The sequence below is a fragment of the Quercus robur genome, chromosome 7, assembly GCF_932294415.1.
Source record: "Quercus robur chromosome 7, dhQueRobu3.1, whole genome shotgun sequence".
Classification (NCBI taxonomy): domain Eukaryota; kingdom Viridiplantae; phylum Streptophyta; class Magnoliopsida; order Fagales; family Fagaceae; genus Quercus; species Quercus robur.
Window position 1 is genome coordinate 46386336 of NC_065540.1, and position 18059 is coordinate 46404394.

The 18059-nt window shown below is 32.7% G+C and overlaps 2 protein-coding genes across 4 annotated transcripts in view; one reads left to right on the forward strand and one right to left on the reverse strand.

Annotated features, from left to right (window-relative positions):
• LOC126693686 (receptor-like protein 7) overlaps positions 1-18059 on the reverse strand; it is a 98106-nt gene that overhangs the window by 69447 nt on the left and 10600 nt on the right. The window lies entirely within an intron of this gene.
• Positions 8749-17963, forward strand: LOC126693688 (phosphoribosylaminoimidazole carboxylase, chloroplastic). Of its 3 annotated transcripts, none has more exons than XM_050389812.1 (16): positions 8749-9084; positions 10290-10505; positions 10630-10741; positions 11402-11464; positions 11586-11724; positions 11941-11996; positions 13250-13323; positions 13477-13624; positions 13808-13981; positions 14585-14672; positions 14788-14904; positions 15622-15719; positions 15830-15947; positions 16038-16132; positions 17032-17138; positions 17268-17963. In XM_050389812.1, the coding sequence occupies exons 1-16, from the start codon at positions 8840-8842 to the stop codon at positions 17359-17361; spliced, it is 1944 nt and encodes a 647-aa protein (XP_050245769.1). In that variant the 5' UTR covers positions 8749-8839; the 3' UTR covers positions 17362-17963. The 3 variants fall into 3 exon arrangements, with proteins under 3 accessions (XP_050245769.1, XP_050245771.1, XP_050245770.1); XM_050389814.1 differs by having other exon boundaries at positions 8939-9084; positions 10295-10505; positions 10626-10741; XM_050389813.1 differs by having other exon boundaries at positions 8939-9084; positions 10295-10505.

Below are 18059 nucleotides of genomic sequence, written 5' to 3' on the forward strand. Positions count from 1 at the left end.
TTTTTAATTTGTAGTCACTTTGGTCCTCACCATCAAATCACAATATTTCTTGCACTTTCTTGGCAACCAAATACAAAACCACAAATCAAATTTACCAATTTTCAATTTTTTTTTTTATTATTATTTTTTTTGGTGGTTAAAGACCAATTTTCAATTATAGTAGACAGTAGTATTACCTCAACAACTAAAACAAATCCAAAGTTGGACCCAAAATGATTGCAAATTGAAAATAACGTGATTCAATTTGATTGCTACTAAAATAGAGTGACCAAATTAACAACTACTACAATGTAGGGACTAAATTGACATGGACCCCAAAAATATACGACCCCAAAATGATGTTTTGTGCTCGCCTGGGGATGATAACTTGGATTGAGGTTGCCAACTTTATTGCTGGATATATGAAAGTGAACCTCTGGCTAACGTATGAAATTACTTAATCAACCATTTCAATTGATAGTTCATCCATGTTTTAATGGTTGAATATGCAAGTTTAAAAAGTTTAATTAGTGTTATACAATTATTTGGAGTGTTCATGCCTTCACAGAACACCTTTTTTTTAGAGGAAACGATAGTAGATTTTATTTAATAAAATCATGTTGTACAATGAGGAAGAGGAAAGAGGAGCTCTTCTAACCAAACAATGGCCACCTCATCCTCTTTTGCAGTACTAGCCAAAGCTAAGGCAGCAAAATTACATTGTAGAGGTATACTATTACCATCAAAAGAAATAAAAGAAAAGCTATCTCTAATTAAACTAACGTCCTCAATAATCCAGGCAGCTTCTAAATGGCAGGCTCTGTCCGAATTCAAGAGGTCCACAAGCTCAACAAAGTTTCATTCCACCATCACTTTTAAGAAGCTGGTATTTTGACAGAACAAAAGCGCCAATCTCATCACCAAAGCTGCTGTGCAGAGGGGATTTAAATTTTTCTGCAGACGATGACACGATGTCACTAAAACTTCACCTTTATCGTTCCTTGCGAGAAAACCAAGCCCAACAGAGTTGCTCGTCCTAGATTGAGAAATTGCCAGGTTGAGTTTATGGATTGAATCAGAAGCTGGGGGCTGCCACTTTGCTGTCTGAAGATCAGCAACCCGAGTCTGCCTGTGCTGCACTTCCACAAACTCTAATCGATAAGTATCAGCTCGAGCCTACAAATCCTTGGATGAAGGAATTTTGTTCTCAAAAATTAGCTTGTTCCTGCAGTTCCAAATCAGCTTGTTCCTGCCTTCACGAAACTTTAATATGACATCTACGCATTAAAGTTCTGTGACATATACAATAAAATTTGTATTATCTATAAATAATAAATTGTGGTGGGATAAATTTAAATTGCAGCATATGTCTATTTTTATTTTTATTTTGCTAATGGGGATAGTAGTCAACACCATTGGTCATGATTGCTCATCAATTCCATTAGGTTTTCTTTCTTAAACTTGTAATCATTCCATGATATCAAAAGTAAAACTCACATGTTATTTACAACAGACATCATGACAATAAAAACAAGATTAGACATATGTAATATGCAACTATCTTTCTTTCTTTCTTTTTTCCCACCTTTAACTTTCTATCATCATAGATGTATTCTATAGATACCTATAAACCCATTAAACAAGCATAATTGCTATCTAATTGAATGACTAAGGAGAAATTTAACACAATTGGGTAGAATGTCCTTTGTCCCCAAAATACACCAGTAAGCATCTTCATTACAATACAAGTATTGTAGACAAAAGGTGCTTAATAATTTATGTAAACACTCTGAAACCATATTGCAAATTGTCCAAAAATATGAACATAACAATGATGTAGCCATAAACGGAGTTTAACATAAACAACTGCAATCCATTTTGACATAATAAACTAATTCCTTACTAAGAAGTTAGACACTATCAAAAAGCTTTGGTGAATATTTTCTTTTGCTAAGTTAAAGTCTGTTACTTATTCATAACTCATCATTGACCATGATTGCACAAAGTCCTGCAAGAAATTAAGAACTATAAGTGCATTACTGAATAATCACTAAAAGTAGATAAAATAACACTAATTAGTGTAGTAACCATATAGGAAAAACCTACATCTTTTTTTTTTTTTTTTTTGTGTGTGGATAATTTAGAAAAAACCTACATCAATAATTGCAGTTTATTGTAATTTACATATTAAGAAGCACTCCAAGCCTTTACCACATGAACATGCACACTAAGGGGGATGGGGGACCAAGGTAAATGATCTAAAGTATAATCCAATGCCAGCAATTATATAATAAGAGGATGTTTTACTATTTAACAAAGGGAAATTGATTCTTAAAGAAAATAGAGAAAAAAAAGGCAATTGTAAAGAGACTACACAGTGTTTCAAAAGAAAATATGAAAGTAGAGATATCAAACAATTCATGGTAAGACAAAGAACACGAATACAATATGACATCAACTATATTTTACAACCAAAACAAGTATTTGAAAGTAAAGCCAAAGCCCACCAAACAAACCACAAAAAACTACTATGAGTAAAAGTTCGTATCATCCATCAACATTCTCTAAAGGCTAAGATACCAAGACCAAGAGACGCGTCGAACCCACCATGTGTATCGAAGGTGACATTAGGATAAGGAAGTTGGAGAATCTTTCTAACACAAGGGTTCCACAGATAAAATATGTCAGTGTATGTGAATAAATCATCAGAAAGGCAGAGCAGACCGTCACAAGTACCTACCACACAGAATACTGGGCAATAAGACTCGAGGTCTGGACCGTGGAAAGGGAAATCTAACCTTGTGTGTTGTTCTTCAGTGAAGTCATCATCATCATCATCATCATCATGCAATGTATACACTTCTCTGTCACCTGTGGGTATGGTACCAAACATTTCAAATGGTTGTATGGGATTTGGGAAGCCTGAAGAGGAGGAGGTTTTTGTGGGAATGGCGGAGATGGGTTGAAATGAAAGTTCGGTTTTTGATTAGGGATTTCCGTGTTTTTGAGACAGATGTACAGACAATGATGGATTTGATAGGTAGGCAATGGAAAATATGCATGGATAAGAATCTCATCGGGTAAAAATCCCCATCTCTTCTTATTGTCTGACATTGCTACTTAGCTTAGCTTAGCTTTCAAAGAGAGATGAAGAAGGTTAGGGTTTAGGGATGAAGGTTGTGGACTGAGTGGAGTGTAGCTGAAGAGTGTGGCTAGGAAATCAAACAAAACACATAGATTTGCACTTACCATATACCAATTCATATAGTCACCTTGGCTTATAAACCTTGTCCAACTATTTTTTTTGTTTTCTCAAAAAAAAAAAAAAAAAACTATTTTTTTTGAGCCATGGCCCAAGGGGACAATAAATTGTATGATCCTATTCCACTGTCAATTACTAAGCATGCAAATCTTGAATCTTGAGTCTAGTTGGAAATAACCTTAGTAGCACACTGGAATTGGACTTGCTTTTAAAGCTTACAAATTTTAGTGACCTCAACCTTTCAAGAGTCCAAAACTAAAGTTTTTAATATTGGCTATATGTTTGCTAAAGTTACATTTACAAACAAAGTTCACGCTATTAATGTGCATTGATCCATCCCTTGTTTCCCATTTACGGGCTGCTACTATATTTTTCATTTCTAGATATTGCGGAGTATCTTTTCACTTTTTTTTTCATTCTTGTTGATGGTGCAAGTTGTGAGAGCCCTCTTTCAACAAAATCATCCACTAGCTATAAAAACTAAAATCATCAAATTTGGCAAATACTAATTGTGGAAGCAAGAAATTAACTAGACTATTTTGAGAAAAGTAGAATATAAATTTTGTTAAGAAGCTTACCAATTTTGATAGAAAACTCTTGACCATTGAGAAGAATTAAGTATATGAAACAAAGAATGTGGAAGAAAATAGTGTCCATTATAAATAGGATGAAAGAACAAAAAGAATCTGAAGGAATATTGTGAATTTGCAGTTTGAGTTACCACACGTTTGAAAGGGGAAAAGAAGAACAAATGGAAGATGATTTTATTTTTAAGGAAGTTGCAATTGGTTTTTGAATGAGTTTTTTTTTATATTTTTTAATAGAACTTGAAAAATAGGAAAAGTGGTGTGGTTTTTTTTTATTAATTTTTCTTTTTGGATAGAATTTGGGAATTGGGATAGGTTTTGTTTTTAATAGAAAACGTGCTGTGGTTGTTTTATTTTGATAGAAGGTGAGGTATTTTTATTTTTTAGAAGAAGGTGCGCGCGGTAGTTTTAGCTTCTTCTTTTCTTTTCTTTTTTCTTTTTTTTTTTCCTGTGATAGATATATAGGATTTTTGTGACAAATCTTGGGTAGGAACTTTGTATTTATCTATTATTTAGTGGAGAGTTTTTACCGGTTTTCACTTATTTGTTTTAAATTTTTGTCAATTTACGGTTTTAAGATGGTTATGAAATCTAGACCATTCAAAAAATCGTACAATAAAGGTTCAAAGTTTTTAAGGTTATAACGAGATTGAATCGTGATGATATCATAATTAATTTAATTTAATAATGATTTAAAATATAAATAAATAAATTAAATTAGTAAAAACTAAAAATTTGACTAAAATATAGTTAAAATAAATATAGAAATTTATTTTGCAAATAAATACTTTTCCACCTAAGATTTATGGTGAATTTATCGGAAAAGAAACGTTACTTTAAATACTAACTAGTACAAAAATTTATTGTAAAAACTAGACTCATTACAAGCACTTTGCGTGTGCTATAAGGCTCTTTTTTATTTTTTATTTTAGGTTTAGTGAACTAATATTTAAAACTGAGATAGAGATACTGTCCTAATTTTTAGGATTTTGATAAAAGTTTGAAACCCTAAAACTTAGGAACTCTTTTAAAAATAGTAAATTACTCTTTTAACCCGTTTATGTTTTTAAATTTAAAAATTTTCAACTAAAAGACAGAGGTATTTTAGAAGGTTTAAGAATTTGTGTAAGGATATTTTAGTATGCAAAATGATAAAACCTAAACATGGAATCCTGTTATTTATTTATTTTATTTTTTTTGATATAAAATAGAAATTCTACTATAGCTTAATTTAAGTGTATATATGTGTAAAATTTCCTCCTGAAAACTTGAACCTCGACCCTTGTCTAAGTTTGTGGAGTAACCATTGCACCAAAAATGTGTGATGAAATCCTGTTATTAATAACATATAGACACTATGAAAATATTGTGTAAAGACATCATTAACCTAATATAAATTTAAAACCTTTTTTTTTATGCCCTTCCTGCCAACATCACGTCTGGTCTCATCAAGACATCAACTTCACCCGATAAATTTCTTCTTTTTAATTTTTTAATTTTTTTTAATCTATTTACAGTTTTAACGTCATTTCTTATATTTAAGTAAATTAAATTAAGGGTAATTTTGGAAAAAAATAACAATTTTTTTTTTTTTTAATTTTCCACTTTGCATATGGTTGTATTTTTGAATTTTTAATGGTTGGAATAGTTAGTAATATACGGTATGTATAAGATACGGTAATTATACGAACGGGTATAACTTGGCATATTTCATAAAAAGTACGTTTCAAAAATTCAGTAGAAATATACGGAAAAAGAAAAAGAACAATACGTGTATAGTACGAGTATAATATGTCTATTTTTTTATATAAAAAAAAAAAACGTAACAAAAATACGGAAACATTTTTCATATAATTTTTTTGAGATAACTACAAATATTAAATCATGTCTAGGTATTTCTGTCTTACATTGAAAAAGAAAAAAGAAAAAGTCTAGGTAGGTATAATCATGGTTTTAAAAACCGAACCGGTCATAGAACCGTTTTTTTCAAAATTTTCGGTTCAACCCCGGTTTTTGGCCGGTTTTCCGGTTGTTGACCGGTTATTGACCGGTTTTGAAGCTTTTAACCGGACCGGATTGGCTCCCGGTTCCCGATTGAACCGGTCGGACCGGCCGGTCCAGTCCGGTTTTTAAAACAGTGGGTATAATTGAGAGAGAGAGAGAGAGAGAGAGATGCAAAAATAATAATAGGTGAAAGATAATAATAATATTTTTTTTAAAAGGTAATAGAGCGTAAAATTTATTACATTGAGAGAAATATAGTATGAATAATGAACAACTTTATTGCTGGGAACTGTGAGACACTTAGGCAGAATTTAGAGCATTCACATAATGCTATTTTAGCACCCAAAACCCTAAAAAATCCACTACATTAATGGTGCCAAAAGTCAAGTTTTTTAAGGGGTTAAAATAGATAAAATTGTTTTTTGAATTACTAAAAGTTTGATTTATTAGAACCTTGATGTGAATCCTTTGAGCATTCACATCCTTTAATGTCCCATGGAAAAAAAAAAGTGTAGAATTTATATAGTTTTGTCTAAAAATTACCTACATTAATCTGTGTATAATTGTGTAAATTTACAAATTTGCTACAGTAACCGTGTAAATTTACATTGATACTATTTTGCATTTAGTTATTTTTTCTTTTTTTACGTATCTCGAGGATGAAGAAAGAGAGTGGACAATGGCTGTTATGTGTAAAGAAAGAGAAACAATTGAAAAATGGTAAATTACAATTTACCCACTTGTAGTTTGATCGAAATTTGACACTTTACCCACCTGAGGTTAGCTCAATTAGATTTCTATAACTCACATATGTTAAAAATAGAACTAAATATGTTATTTTGCTCCATTTTTATATCTCTCTCATAAAAAACAGAAAAATACAAGATTAAATAAGATCAAAAACTATTCATCGGAACACTTGTATCATGAAATTTCAAACTACAGGTAGACAACTTAAATTTTGGTCAAACCTTAGGTGGGTAAAGTTTCAAATTTTAAACCACATGTAGGCAACTTAAATTTCAATCGAACCACATATGGTAAATTATAAATTGCCAATTAAAAAAAATCAAGAAAATTTGATATTTTAATGAAATATAGTGTAAAATACATAATTTAACGTAAATTTTTTTGAAAAGTTATAGTATGTAAAATAGAAAATATAAACTCTTATACTAAAATAGAAAATAAAATAGACAAAAAAAAACTTGTTTAAGTCAAGCTTTATTTTTATATTTGAACTAATCACTAACCCGTGCTATGCACAGAAACTTACCTATTTGTGAGGTAGACTAAAATAATTTTATAAAATTTAAAATTGATTAAGAAACTACACGTATGACTTCAATTTGTGTTACAATTTCAGATAATGTAAAAAAAAAACTCAAAAATTCAGATATTAAAACTTCTGAAAGACTAAAAAATATTAAAGAATCAGATGATTCACTGCTTAGGAATTATTGAAACAAAACAAAATATATATGACTAAACAATAGAGAAATATAAGAAAAATATGAGTTACATTCAAAAGAATAATTTCAATTATTGCAAACTTTTTTATCTTGTAAAAAAAGGGTAAAGAGAGTCTGGTGGTTCATATACGAATTTTTTTTTTTAAATACATGAAAAATCATATAATAATATTTTTTTAATAAAGTAAAGGAGTAAAAGAGAAGAAAATAACATAAGAAGAGTTCATACCTCTACTCAGCTTTTATAGTGTTCATGATTTATTCACCATTATTCTTTTGCTTGAACTACCCTTACTGCTTGGTGTCACGACCCCAATATAGTGATATACCCAGTTCTATGTTTTGCCATTGTTTTTTCTCCTTCCTTTGAGCGCGTGAGGTTGAGAGACACTTGCTGGTCTATATATATGCCATGTAGAATATGATAAGTTTGGGGATTTAGATAGACTCAATCTTTCTAACAACTTTTGAACTTCACGTTTAAGATTTCAATTAGTATTGGGAAAATTTATAAATTAACAACATTTGAGTTTAAATTTGAGTTTAACTTGGACTTGTTAGAAAAATAGCACTACTTGTTAAGTTTGGATTAAACAAAAATAATTTTGTTTTAAAAAAAATTGATAATGATGAGTTTGAGTTTAAGTTAGACTTATTAGAGTTTCTCAAAAAAAAAAAAAAAAAGTTAGACTTGTTAGAGAAATAGAGTTTCACTATTTGTTAAGTTTGGACTGAACAAAAATAATAATTATGAGAGTTTCAGAGATTTCTGTTATATATATAGAGAGAGAGAGAGATAAAGTTAAAAACTGTTAAAAAAAAAGTAAATAAAGTAAAACACTAACTAAAACGTATTGCTGTAAAACTCAAACTGAAAAGTTTATAGTGCATTCTAAAAAAAAAAAAAATTATAGTGAAACATTGAAACGTATTGCTAAAGTATATTTATATATATACTGATGAGGTATTTTACTTTCAATTTCTATTTTGACATATGGAACATGCGCATGCGTACAAAAGATTTACTCTCTTGCACCATATACTTATTACGTCAGAAACTGGATCATGCCAATTAACCGGAAGAATAAATTAGGATTGCTTTTTGAGACCCTTCGGAAGGAACTTCACTTCAAACATAACTAGATCCGCTTTTCCACATTGTTTTACTTGGATATATTATTTTTGTTATAGAATTTTAGTTGAAGTAGAATTTTGAAGCTCTTTAAATATATATTTAATAGAGTTTTATTTAAATTAAACTATTGTAACACTTGATAACATGATTACACGTAAAAAAGAAATAATAAATATATAAAATAAAAAAAATTTAAAATAAATATAAAAAGAAAATAATGATAACGCGGGGAAAATGGTGGGAGGTTGAAAGCTTCAATTATATATATATATATATATATATATTTATATTAATATACGTGGATTATTTTGTTTAAGCCAAGCTACCTATAAGAGCGCCGCCGCTTGTGAAAGGGAGAGTATCACTGTGAATCCAAATTCCCCATCCGCTCTAATAGAAAATGCTACACCAAAGCTTAACCATCAACGGCGCAGCCACAAATACAGACACTATCTTCAGCTTTAATCCCTGTTTGGCTCCACGAATAACGCCACCACCACCGCCGCCGACCACACTCAGCTTCTTCTTCTCCATGAACCACTCCGCCAAACAAAACCCTCTTCTCTCTTCTTCTTCTTCTTTGAAGCACACAACTCCAGTCTTCGCTTCTCAGGCCTCACGTGTCACTCACGAGACCTCACCCAGGTAAGTCAAATAGTAATAGTAGCTTGCAATTCTTATTCAGTTGTTTCTGTTTCCGAAACTCTTGGGATTTTTTATTTATTTTAAAAATTGATTTCTGGGTTTGGATGTGGCGGAAAAATAGAGATGGGTAATTTTTATTTGGCTATTTTGAAGTAGGCAAACGTTGACCTAGTAATATGTATAATGCGTTTATGTACACACAAAGAGACACACTGCACGATTTTCCTATAATGTGTGTGTTTTATTTATTATTATTATTTTGTGTTTAGACTTTAAGATATGGGTCTTATGTTACATGTTTTGTTGTTTATAGTATCTGATTTTTAAAATAATAAATCATGAACAATGCAAAACTAAGAATTTTGGCTTCCTGGGATGCTATTGGATTTAAGGTTTGTGAAGTCAGTTGGTGGAAGTTAATGTGGTTTTTGAGTGCTATTTATTCCTAGATGTGCTTTCGTCTTGCGTGGCTAACCATTAGAATAGGCTGGCAATTCGAGATAGGATACTGCAATGGGTCATAAAGGGGGGGATTCAGCTTGTGTCTTATATGCAGAAGTGGTGGGGAAAGTGAGAACCACTTGTTTTTTGGAAGGAGCTCATGCACTGCTGCCTTGTAGAAAATCCTAAGGTTTATTGGGATGACATTGTTGATCAGGGTGAGAAGAACCTAAAAGGAAGGAGTATGAAGGCTGCGGTTTGTAAATTAGCTTTTCTGGGCCTCTGTTTATCATATTTGGCACCAAAAGGAATTCTCTTATTCATTGTGGTACTCTGTTAGAACAGAGGAGACCATTGGGTGCAATATCAAGTGGGTGGTTCAAGCTAGGGTGGAAGCCAAATGGTGCTACTGCAACTCAATCCTTCTCAGGGCTATATGTTGTATATGGGTATTTCCTCACTGTAATTATTAAGCCTTCTGATCAGTAGGACGTGACAGTGATTTTGGTATTTGTTTCAGATAGTTTCTTGTGGGTTGATTTGTGTTGGTCTGGTTTGGTTAGATGTGTGCTTGTTGTACTATGTTCCTTTGTTAATAAAAATTTTGTCCATCCAAAAAAAAGTATCATTTCTTTCTTACATGATTGCTTGGCTGCCGCTTGGACTTATATGAAAGAACTTGTTCATATTACTAATTGGATATTAATTTGGAGTTAAAAATTTATCTAACACGGAACCTTCCACCATATTGCTTGTTCTTGTAGCAAAGATGATGTACCTGTACATGGACTATCTGAGGTGATTGTTGGTGTTTTGGGAGGAGGGCAACTGGGTCGTATGCTATGTCAAGCAGCTTCGCAAATGGCTATTAAAGTAATGGTTTTGGATCCGCTTGAGAACTGCCCTGCAAGTGCACTTTCTTATCATCATATGGTCGGAAGCTTTGATGATAGTGCTATGGTTCAGGAATTTGCGAAAAGGTTCTATTTTTATGAGATTGATGGCATTTTTTGTTTTGTTTTTTTTTTTAATAGTCAATAGTTTTTGTAAATGTATTCTTTTGTTATAATTTGGTAATAATATGTCTATGTTCTTGGTAGATAGATGTGATGTATTGACTGTAGAAATTGAGCATGTTGATGTTGCAACCATGGAGATGCTTGAGCAACAAGGAGTGGATTGCCAGCCTAAAGCCTCAACCATCCGAATTATTCAGGTATGCTTTTCTTTAACTTTGCCAATTGGTTATTGACTGCTGTCTTGCAAAATATGAGAAAATAAGTTGAATGAAATCATTTCCTTATGCATAAGTTTTTTTCCTTTTGAGGAAATGCATTCTGTTTTATAAAATCACAAAAGTGGATCCTTGAGGATTTTGGTGCTACTTTAGATGCCCACCTTCCCTTAATCTTAGGTTTTCATTCAAGTACTTTTCTGTTATAGGAAGTGTAGAAATGTCTGGGGTTACTTTATTCCCCTATTGTCATCATAACACAAGGACACAAAGGAACTGGCATTTTAGAGCTACTTTTGACTGTTTCTTTGTAGTTAGACTAAGCTTGTAAGTAATCCCTTTTCAACCTATTTCTAAGATTAGTTAGTTATCTGTTAGAATTTATTTCCTCCCTCTTGTTATACTTAAATGAATAAATTCATTCGTAATGATAGAGTGACTAAATTTTACACAAGTTGTCAACCTACCACAACTCTCCATCCTTTTCCCGCAGGCTTGAGATTGACTGTGAACTTACATGACACTAAGAATAGACAAAGGCAGAGTTATTAAAATGAATAAGTAATTGTACATATTAATTCATATATTTGTTGCAATAAAATATGACTTTTAGTTCCATGATTCATGTTTTGATTTTTACAGGACAAATATCTTCAAAAGGTTCATTTTTCTCAGCATGCCATTCCACTTCCTGAGTTCATGCAGGTTTACCACTTTTTATTAATATCTAACTGAAGGATTTAGCTAATGTTATTTACCTTTTATTTTCACATATCCAATATGAGAGAAATTAAAATTTTTTGATCATGAAACATGGCTACCACAGATAGATGATCTTGAAGGTGCCAAGAGAGCAGGTGAACTATTTGGCTATCCTCTTATGATTAAGAGCAAAAGGTTAGCTTATGATGGGCGTGGAAATGCTGTTGCTCACAATGAGGAGGAGCTCTCTTCCGCTGTAGCTGGTAACATGTTTAGTTATTAAAGATTTAAGTGCTATTAATGTTGGTATTTCTTATGTTTGGTATTTGAATTGTGTTATTAACCATGTAATGCTCCAATTATCTTTTTTCTTTTTTGGATTGGTATGTTACACATGCACCTAATTGGTCTTTGTTCTTTTAATTAATATAAGTGGAAACTTACATTTCTTTTTAACTTTCAATTGCGAATTTTTGCAGCTCTTGGAGGATTTGATCGTGGTTTATATGTTGAAAAGTGGGCACCCTTTGTAAAGGTTAATGAGGATATACTATTCAGTTTATTTTTTAGTTTTTCAATCTGCATTTATTCTTGACTCTATGTTTTTCTTTATCCTGCAATATGACATGCATATTTTAATCTTGGACATATGATTAAATTTGCAACATATATTAGTAAGAATTCTTTGGAGTGCCTCTAACTACAATTTAACTTGTTTGGTTCACTTGTATAATATGCCAGCATGTATACATAATTAGATTTGATCATCCTATGTATGCTCCTAAATTTTCACCATTATGATTTGACAACTGTTTCTTTGATATTCATATGATCATTTGTACTATTTAAAGTAAGTATAAAGTTTCTCTACAACCTAAATTGGAGGAACTCCCTTCAAACTACTACGTGTCAACACTAGAGAGTGACTAGTCTCCCGGTCCAGCTGAAGCTCAACTTCAAAAATAATGCTGTTAACCTAGGTCTGACTGCTCTGTAGAAAGAGAGAAAAAAGTAGTCTAACTTCTGGGGTTAAGAGGGTTATTTATTGAATCTCATCTTTAGCTGGACCAGGATACTTGTCACTCTCTGGTGTTGACACATAGTAGTTTGGATGGAGTTCCTCCAATTTAGGTTGTAGAGAAACTTTGTCCTTGAAGTAGTTAACTTCATTTTTTCCTTTTAGGTAGTGTAAGGTGTGTTCTCACATCAACCAACTAGTTGCTAGAACTTCAGAAATGAAACATAGATACTCGTGAAATTGAAAAGAAGTTTTTTAGCTGGTTCTGTATTGCAAATTGCATAAAAAACACAATTTGTTAATCTTGTTCTTCTAAAAACTGTGTATAATACTGATATATGGCAGCCAAAACTGTTTTCTGAAGAACTGTATTAAAGTAATATTCTTTTACTTTAATGCATAAATTTTAATTAGTTTGTTTAGCTTACAACTCCTCTCCACTTTGACTTCTGAACATGCATACATTGATGCATTTTGAAAATATGTAGGTCTAGAAAAATGTCTAAATTGTTTACATTCCAATCATATTTTATTGCTGCAGCTTTTGTCATTAGGGTTTTAGGATAGTTTTTTAACTTTGTGGCTGCATTTAACATGATGAAAACAGCTTTTAAATCCAGAAATTTAGACCTCATTTGAATTATGCTTTCATATGATCAATATTGTTTTTTTTTTTTTGGCTGAAGCAGTATGGTATTTCTTAATAGTGTGAAAGATAGAATCTTATGGATTATAGATATTATTTACTTCTTTTTTGGGAATAACTTCAGGAGCTGGCTGTCATTGTTGCAAGAGGAAGAGACAATTCTATTTTGTGCTATCCTGTTGTTGAAACCATTCACAAGTAAGATGTAGATTCAGTGTTTACATTGTCTATTTTCCCTTCATGGTTTAATCTTAAATGATGCAGAATTATGTGAGAAGCATTCACCTTTAGTATTTAGATGTTAACTTTACATCCCTATACTTCTCATTAAGGATCTTTGATCTCTTGTAGGGAAAACATTTGTCACATAGTCAGGGCACCAGCTAATGTGTCATGGGATATTAGGAAACATGCTACTGATGTTGCCTACAAAGCTGTTAGTTCATTAGAAGGTGCTGGTGTGTTTGCAGTTGAATTGTTTTTGACTGGGGATGGTCAGGTTGTGTTTTTGATTCTTTCTTTGAGACTGTTAAATGCACACACACACACACACATATCTTTTTTTTAATACTTCTTGATGCTACAATTGCTTCCTTTTTTGTTATCCTCCATATTTTTTCCTAATTTTGTTTCAGCATTATCTTCTTTTGGCTAATGAATTTATGTTCTGAACTCTTAACAGATTCTTCTAAATGAAGTGGCTCCTAGACCCCATAATAGTGGTCATCACACAATTGAGTCTTGCTACACCTCACAATTTGAACAACATTTGCGGGCTGTTGTTGGTCTTCCACTTGGTGAGCCATCGATGAAAACTCCTGCTGCTGTCATGTACAATATACTGGGTGAAGATGAGGTGAAGAACTTCTTTTTATTTTTTTATCTATCTAATATATAAAATGAATATGGCATGAAGCTGAAGTCATTTTTTTCTTTCAGAACCTATTTCTGTAACATACTTTCACTGAAAATATTCTGCTTGAAGTTTGTTGAAGTTGCAACTAGAATTAGGTATAAGTCTGTGCTTCAGCTTGATGACTTTGTATACCATTGTGAATAACGAAATTTTAAGAAATTACAATTAATACAAATCAAATGTTCCGTCTGTCCTTGTTCTCATTAACTGATTTTCAGTTCTCAAATTATTTTATCTTGGAAAACTTGTTGATGTTGGTAAAAAAAGTAAATTGTAACATCAATGTACAACAAAATGTTTGAAATGTCTTTATTCAGCATAACTATCTTTCACTACCCCCTCCCCCCACATGTCAAAATGTCTCTCTCTTTTATTTATTTATTTATTAAATTTCAGGGAGAGCTTGGTTTTATTTTAGCTCATAAACTGATTAGAAGGGTATTGAGAATCCCTAGGGCTACTGTTCAGCATAACTATCTTTCACTACCCCCTCCTCCACGTGTCAAATCTCTCTCTTTTATTTATTTATTTATTAAATTTCAGGGTGAGCCTGGTTTTATTTTAGCTCATCAACTGATTAGAAGGGCATTGAGTATTCCTGGGGCTACTGTTCATTGGTATGACAAGCCAGGTATGTGAATTTCTTTTTCCTCTCTCTCTCTCTCACACATGCACACACACACACACACTACTTGATCTTTACCTCATACTTGACATTTTCCCACATTGCCTTAATGACTTGGCAGAAATGCGAAAGCAGCGAAAGATGGGCCATGTCACAATTGTTGGGCCTTCCATGGGTGATGTGGAAGAACGATTAAAATCAATTCTGAAGGAAGAAGGTTCTGATTGTAAGGCTGCAGGTAATTGCACTAGGGACTTCTCATTTTTATTTACTGAATGTCACAATGCTGGTTAACCAAAAAGCAAGTTTTCTCTAGGAGGCACAAATGTTTTTGGAAGGTGTGGTGAGATGTTTGCGTCTATGCTATCAATTAAATTTGACTTTGGTGCATCTTTTTGGAGCATATTTCCTTAAGTCAGTGATTGCCTCAATTGAATTTATTTATTCAATATTTTACATTTTCTTACATAAAAATATTCCTACATGCTACCCACACACACACACTATGTCGGGTAGTTTCCAGAATAATCAGCATTAATGCTACTTTAAATTTTCAGGCTATGAGCTTTGGGTTATTATATTTTGCATAAAAAAAGTCTTACTTTGGCTTAGGATGGAAAAGTGACAGTGTAGGGAGGGAAATTACCATAAGATTTTATTTTTAAGAGGCGTAGATTCTAAACCGTTTGGAGATTACAATTTATCTTTTCCATTTTAAAAATTGATTTAATTCTCCTTTTACCAAGATATTGCTTCTGCCAGTCCTCACTCTTCATTTATGATTTTTATTCTCTTGTGTGGTGGGGGGATCACCAATCTTTCATATAGCTATACCCTTATTATGTTGATGGTTGCAAGTGTTTTCCTTTGGTTTGAAGTTTACATGCCTTAAGTTTTGATTTTGAAAGTTTGTTACACTTAAATTGTGTTTATGTTGCTCCAATTCTGAATGCAGTGACACCACGTGTTGGGATCATTATGGGTTCTGATTCAGATCTTCCTGTTATGAAGGATGCTGCAAGGATTTTGAATATGTTTGGTGTGCCTTATGAGGTTGACTTCTAGTGAACTACAGGGTCTATTTTGGAATTCAGGAGTTATTGATCATTTAATTTTATTTTCTTGTATATTCCAGTTCTACCTTAACAAATTATAATATGCAGGTGAAAATAGTTTCAGCTCACCGGACCCCTGAAATGATGTTTTCATATGCCTCATCTGCCCTGGAGAGAGGCATTCAGATTATCGTTGCTGGTGCTGGAGGTGCAGCCCACTTGCCAGGCTAGTTTATCTGAACTATGCTCCATATATTGTTTCAAAGTTGCTTTAAATGTCTCACTGGAATTAATTGAGCTTTGTTGTGACTTGCAGGTATGGTAGCTGCACTCACTCCCTTGCCTGTTATTGGCGTCCCTGTGCGTGCTTCTGCATTGGATGGACTTGATTCACTCCTGTCCATTGTGCAGGTATATTATTTTCTTACTTCTAAATTATTACATTTATGGAATGGGTAAGTGTTGTAAAGATCCAATATCCTATGTTAGTTCTAAAAAACTAGGGCATTTAAATTGGATGTCTGAAATCCTGGAGTCCTAGGGATGCCCTTTTTGTGGTTTTTATAGTTGCTTATCCTTGATTAATTAATGTGTTTGCTTTATTTGATGAGAGAAATTCTATTTTAATTCTTTGGGATGTGTTTTCTGGCACAGAGAATTACTATTATTCTTTATTGTAATTTACAATTACCACGTATATTTCCTTGGCACAAAAATACTACTGAAATTAAGGCAAGTTGATGGAGGCAATATTTTTAAGCCTTGTTTATGAGGTGAAGAAAAAATATATTTTTTTGAAGTAATTTAATTAATAGGTGCCTGGAGCAAAAAAAAAAAAAATCATGGGTTCTGAATATCTATGTCACTAAATAAAAAAAATCAAAGATACTGAATTTCTATGGAAAACCCCCCCCCCCGGCCAAAAAAAAAAAAATCATTGGTGCTAAATATCTAACATCTGAATGGCACCTATCAAAAAACAAAAAAACATCTGAATAATGGAAGTATGTAGACGCTTGCTTAATCATGTTGAGATTTGCACAATCAGTTTCATTGCCTTAAAACATTGTCCAATTTTAGAGCCTCAGAAAAGATGGTGCTTCATTCGTTATCTCAAGTTCATGTTTGATTTCTACTTGCACTTTTTTTTTTTTTTGGGTATTTGATCAGTAATTAAGAAGCTTTATTGAAAAAGGAGAAATAAGAAACACAGCAGAGGAAACAGTTTCCTTGGTACACAGGGAGTTTACAAGGAAAATTTGATCACCACGAAGTCCTAATTTTTATTTATTCCTTTGATGATTATGCAGATGCCAAGGGGTGTTCCAGTTGCAACAGTTGCAATAAACAATGCTACCAATGCAGGTTTGCTTGCAGTAAGGATGATGGGGATTCGTGATGCTGACCTATTGGCAAGGTGGGTTTTTTACTCTCTTCCCTCTCTGGAAGTAATGCAAAACTTTGTGTTGGCTATGAAACCAAAGAAAAAAAAAACTTTAGTTCACAAGTCTTGCATGAGCTGATTCTGGAATGATATCCTTTGCAGAATGAGCCAGTATCAAGAAGACACAAGAAATGATGTCTTGAGAAAAGCAGAGAAGCTGGAAAAGGATGGTTGGGAGTCCTATTTGAATCCTTAAGTACATAACTGCTTTGCCTGCCATATGCATGATTTTTGTGAGTTTGACACACTATGGAAGTTCAAGTTTGGAGAACACATTACCACAGCGAAATTTGGAATTAACTAAAGAATATATCCCAAGAGGATCAATATATGTAGGATGAATGCAAAAATGTGTTAACAGAAAGAAGTTCAAGTGAGGATGGAACTGGCAATTTTGCTTCAGTTTTGAGAGATCAAGGACAGAAAACAGAGGGCGTTTCTGGGACTGGGAAGAAGCCTTGTATCCATTGTAGTTGCTATAAGGGGTCCACTGTAGCAGTTGAGTTGAATGAGTCAAAAGAACTTTTTATCCCTTTAGTTGCATAAGGGTGTTCTTTTGACCTTAATATTTAGATGGTAATCAATGATTGATTACAGCACTGAGTTCTTGTACGTTTACAATGAACGATTTTTCTAACTGGTCTCAAGCAATTGTTCTGCCATTGAAGGTCAGCGAGCTGCTCAATTCAAATCTCTGATATCTATTGGTAGGCTTAAGCTTGTCTTTGGATGGTGGCACAGCCACATGTTAATTGGATTGAAATATAGATTTGAATATATCATTGTCTATTCTTGTTATTCTTCTGGATAAAAGCCTGGAGAATCTTACACTGCAAATTTCTTGGATAGTTACCTCTAATCCTGGAAGTTCATATTGTTTTCTTGTACTCTGCA

What these genes read in the sequence shown, in the direction of transcription:
- LOC126693688 (XM_050389812.1), top strand. Translation starts at nt 8,840, where the DNA reads ATGCTACACCAAAGCTTAACCATCAACGGCGCAGCCACAAATACAGAC. An exon ending in GTTGTTGAAACCATTCACAA is followed by an intron (nt 13,324 to 13,476) that starts GTAAGATGTAGA and finishes GATCTCTTGTAG; the next exon opens with GGAAAACATTTGTCACATAG. An exon ending in CACTCCTGTCCATTGTGCAG is followed by an intron (nt 16,133 to 17,031) that starts GTATATTATTTT and finishes ATGATTATGCAG; the next exon opens with ATGCCAAGGGGTGTTCCAGT.